General features: G+C 49.2%; 1 protein-coding gene across 1 annotated transcript in view; it reads left to right on the top strand.

Moving 5' to 3' along the window:
• Positions 1-4,339, top strand: part of adam15 (ADAM metallopeptidase domain 15) — a 20,643-nt gene that overhangs the window by 5,738 nt on the left and 10,566 nt on the right. The window contains exons 15-17 of the mRNA XM_019863618.1: positions 2,501-2,593; positions 3,244-3,376; positions 4,123-4,214. Of these exons, the coding sequence (XP_019719177.1) occupies positions 2,501-2,593; positions 3,244-3,376; positions 4,123-4,214 (318 nt within the window). The remainder of the gene's footprint in view (positions 1-2,500; positions 2,594-3,243; positions 3,377-4,122; positions 4,215-4,339) is intronic.

The raw sequence follows: 4,339 nt of genomic DNA, 5'->3' as shown, positions 1-4,339 counted from the left end.
GTGTGTGTGGGTGTGTGTGTGTGTGTGTGTGTGTGTGTGTGTGTGTGTGTGTGTGTGTGTGTGTGTGTGTGCGTCCATTCAGGGGAAACGGCATTTATTACCTCTCACGCCATCTGAGAGACGAAAGTTTGTGGACCCCTGGAGCCCCAAAATTCACCCTGAAGAAATCAAAGAAGTGGTGGGCTCACCTCGCACGCTCACACACACGCACACATGCCTGCATGTATCATTCATTGTGTGCGTGTGCAGCTGTCAAGTGTCATTCAGGTTTTGTCGGTGCTCCTTCTGGCATTGGTCCTGCTGACGGTGGACGTGTCAGTCTTTCGTGTACTGGACGTGGTGAGCAAGCACACGCATACCACCTTCAACGTCACGAGTAAGACATCCGCGCGCGCGCACGGCTCCTTCAACTTGACCCGTAAACACAAACTCCCGGGCATGTTGCGTAAATGGTGCACATGGTGGGCGTGGCCTTTTTTCAGGCAGCCAGCAGGTGGACATAAAAGTCGGCGGAACCTCAATGATGGCGCGCCTCTTGCGGAGGACGTTTTCCGCCTTCAACACATCGTCGAGGGTTCGCATCGTATCCGACAACCAGCGTGAGTCAGTTGGGGGTCAAGGGTCACACAGAGTGATGATCGGCGCCTAAATGAACTTGCACCGCCCCCTCTCATTCTCTCTCCTCCACAGGCTGCGTGACTACGCCCTCCTCCCTGGCCGCCTCTGCGTACATCAGCGTTGCCTGCTGCCTCCTGCTGGCAGCGCTCTTCAGCTGCCTTCAGGTTTACGCTAACCGCCTGCGGAGGGTCATCGCCGCCTTCTACCACCCCCGGGTAACGCCCCCTTATCATCCCTACATCCATCCATCCATTATCTGATCCGCTTCTCCTCACGAGGGCCGCGGACGTTCTTGGAGCCTATCCCAGCTGTCTTCGGGCAGTAGGCCGGGGACACCCTGAACACCCTGAATTGCGGTGCACACATTAACAAACGGCCATTTGCGCTCACAATCAAACGTTGGGATGATTTGGGGGGTTCAATCAACCTACTGTGCATGTTTTTGGAATGTGGGAGGAAATCGAAGTACCCGGACAAAACCCATGTAGGCACTGGGAGAACATGCAAACCCCACACAGGAAGGTCGGGGCCCGCAATTAAATCCACGACCTCTGCCGACGTGCTAACCAATCGACCATCGTGCCGCCACTACCGGAGTATTTGTTGTCTTCCTGAGGTTAGGCTTGCGTCTTGGGCCTGTGTTCCACGTGAAAGTGGACAAAACGTCTGTGTCAGCTCCTCGGGTCCTTTTTGCATTAATACAAGCACTCTTTGTTTGCGGCAGCTGCCGATGTCACTTCCTCTTACATAGTGATGAGCTAGCAAAGTGTAAGACTTCAACACGTACACACGCGGTCCAGCTAAGCCGATCAGGCCAATGAAGTGCACTTCCCCGTGATTGAGGAGAGAGCGTTTCCAACCAAACTCAACATGTGACGTCATTCATCTCAACTTAGCTTTATTTGGATTTGGAGTGATTTCTCTCATCTAATCTTTATTTCAAAACAACAACTGCGGCTGTGACAAAGTTCTGCGCCTCATCAAGATCTGACATGACACACATAAACTAAAAACAATTCTTAGAATGATGATAAAGAAATCAAATATGCTTTTCTAAGTACAATAGACTGATTTTAAAAGAGTCCTGCGTGTATTTGACCAAAAAAAAATAATTATTTATTCTTAGTATTATTATTGTATGTCACAGTCCTTAAATCGGCCATATGCTGTCCCGCCAGCGACCTCCGGGTGGTGTCAAAGTGGATGGTGTTATGGTCAGACATGGATTATGATGCCAATTTAATGAATGCTCTTTGTTTGCGGTGTGGGGAAGGCCTCATTTTTGCATTTTTCAAAGCACAGCATGCAAACAGTGACAATGAAGAAAAGCAACGTGCTTTGCCATCTGCTGTTCTTCATTGAACCCTTTCGTTGAAATGATACTTTGACTGGCTCTCAAGTAGTACTGTAATTATTTTTGCCCTGTCAAAATATGCCCCAAACCACATGAAAAGCTTACACGGTAACCCAAATCTCTTCTGTCATAATACTGAGCCAATTAAGTCATTCATAGTAACGCCAGTCTTCCCCCACTAATGTGATAAACCGGTATTTATCCTATTTTAAAAATAATTTTGTAAGGGTTGACCTCCACTGTGAATAGCAAAAAAAAGTAAAAAAAAAACTCCCAAAGGTTTAGTTTTGCCCACAAAATGACGCCAATGTATTACTGAAGGTTGTGGCTTGACGAAATGAAGCCCCGCCTACTCACATCAATTAATTTCTTGGTGACATTTTGGGGGTCACCGTTGGCACTGTCCGCTGTCTGAGTGACCTTGGGCAGGAAGCCGCTCCCGGGGGGCCTGCTTGAATGCGTGCGTGAGTCAAGATGAAGCCAAGCGTCTCCGCTGCACATCGCACATTTTGTCTTTTTGTCTTCCAGAGGGAGAAAACCCGAATCTTGTTCTTGTACAACCTCAGTCTGCACAGAAGAATGTTGTACAGGCCTACGTGCAACCAACAGGCCCGCACAAACGTACGCAAAGGCACTCAAAATTCTGCACGGCGCAACCGACTTCTCACAAAAGGGTGTTCAATCGTGTGTGTGTGTGTGTGTGTGTGTCCACAGGTGATGGAGTATTTATCTCGGCTGTGTCGGAGACGGCGGGAAGCGTCGAGGTCTGAGGTTCAAAGTGTGTAGAATGTATGAAAAGACCAAAGTCGCATTAAACTCGTTTCAAATGTCAAAGGTCAAATGTCATGTTAGCACATACAAAACACAAAAAAAGTACGTGTGGGCTTAATGCACGCTGATGATGTCACTGAGATCAGTTTGCTGGCAGCACACGTGTGACAAACTGCGAAACTCCAGCAATTGAAAGAATCCGTGTGCTTTTATTTTGTAGCCCTTTTGTGTGGCTTCCTGGAAAGTGGACTAACTTGACTCGGTGGGTGACGTCACCCCTCGGGTCCGTTATAAACACGAGCGAGTTGTCGGCTCGCGACGCGACTTTACGTGGACGTGGCGAACTCGAGATTTGTGTTTTGATGGATGCGCGCCACACGCGCAAACCTTAAACTTCCGCTTGGGACGCGGCTGGACGACGCGTGACGGAAGACAGACGAAACTTGTTCCGTCCAACGGATGTGGCACTCCACAAACATGGTGGCTCGTCCACACGCTGACCGGAAGTCAGCCATGGCAGCGAAATGAAACAACTTTTGCCGCCACTTTTGATCCTGCTGATCGGCGCCGGCGGGGCGTTCACGGGCGCCCGGACCCAGAACGCAACGCCGCCGCCCCGACACCATCTCGCAGGTACAGCGCACGCACCCGGCGTCACAAAGAGGAGCAGAGCTAAGACTAGATCAGGTCAAGACTAGACACGTCACGTGCTATTACTATCAGTCAGGTAGGAGAGGTCAAGTGTGTGTGTGTGTGTGTGTGTGTGTGTGTGTGTGTGTGAGAGAGAGGGAGGGAGAGAGAGAGAGAGTGCGTGTGTGGGTGTGCGAGCGCGCGCGGGTGTGTGTATGTGTGTATGTGTGTGTGTGTATGCCATAAGAGATTTACGTGTGCTACAACAAAACGTGTGTGCGTGTGTGCGTGTGTGTGTGTGTGTGTGTGTGTGTGTGTGTGTGTGTTAAGCGGTTTAAGTGTGTTAAAACAAACTGCGTCAAGAGGTTTAACTGTGTTACAACAACACAAAACAGGTTGTGTGTGTGTGTGTGTGTGTGTTTATACAGTTGATATTAAAAGCCTACACACTATTGTATGTGTCTTTTAATGGATCATGAGTCTGCTGAAAAATGATTGATTAATTGAAATAATTTCCCTTTTCTGCGAAGTGTGGAGACTCTCTAAGGTTGTGGCTGTGTTCACAATTAACTAATCACATTCAAACTCATGTTAAATGCCGCTAATGACATTCAAATAAAATCCAGATGTTCTAGTAGGCTTTTGGGGTGGGTGGATGGGGTTCTAAGGGTTTAGCAGACTTCTGTTAGCCACTCTACTATCGTGTCAAAAGTGTGCCAAGTGTGTGTGGGCGTTGGTATTGCTTTCAGGTATTGTGGAATGGCGGCGCCCCCTGCTGGGGAGGACTCAACCTTTTGTTCTGGTCGGCGGGCAGAGGCGGAGCCTGAAGGAGGCACTCCAGGTCAGTTTATTCAAGGCTATTCACATTGATTTTATTTGACGTGTGTGTGTGTGTGTGTGTGTGTGTGTGTGTGTGTGTGTGTGTGTGTGTGTGTGTGTGTGTGTGTGGGGGAGAGGGGGGGGGGG

The sequence above is a fragment of the Hippocampus comes genome, unplaced genomic scaffold (genome assembly GCF_001891065.2).
Source record: "Hippocampus comes isolate QL1 unplaced genomic scaffold, H_comes_QL1_v1.1 scaffold249, whole genome shotgun sequence".
NCBI lineage: Eukaryota > Metazoa > Chordata > Actinopteri > Syngnathiformes > Syngnathidae > Hippocampus > Hippocampus comes.
This window is presented reverse-complemented; position numbering and strand designations above follow the sequence as displayed.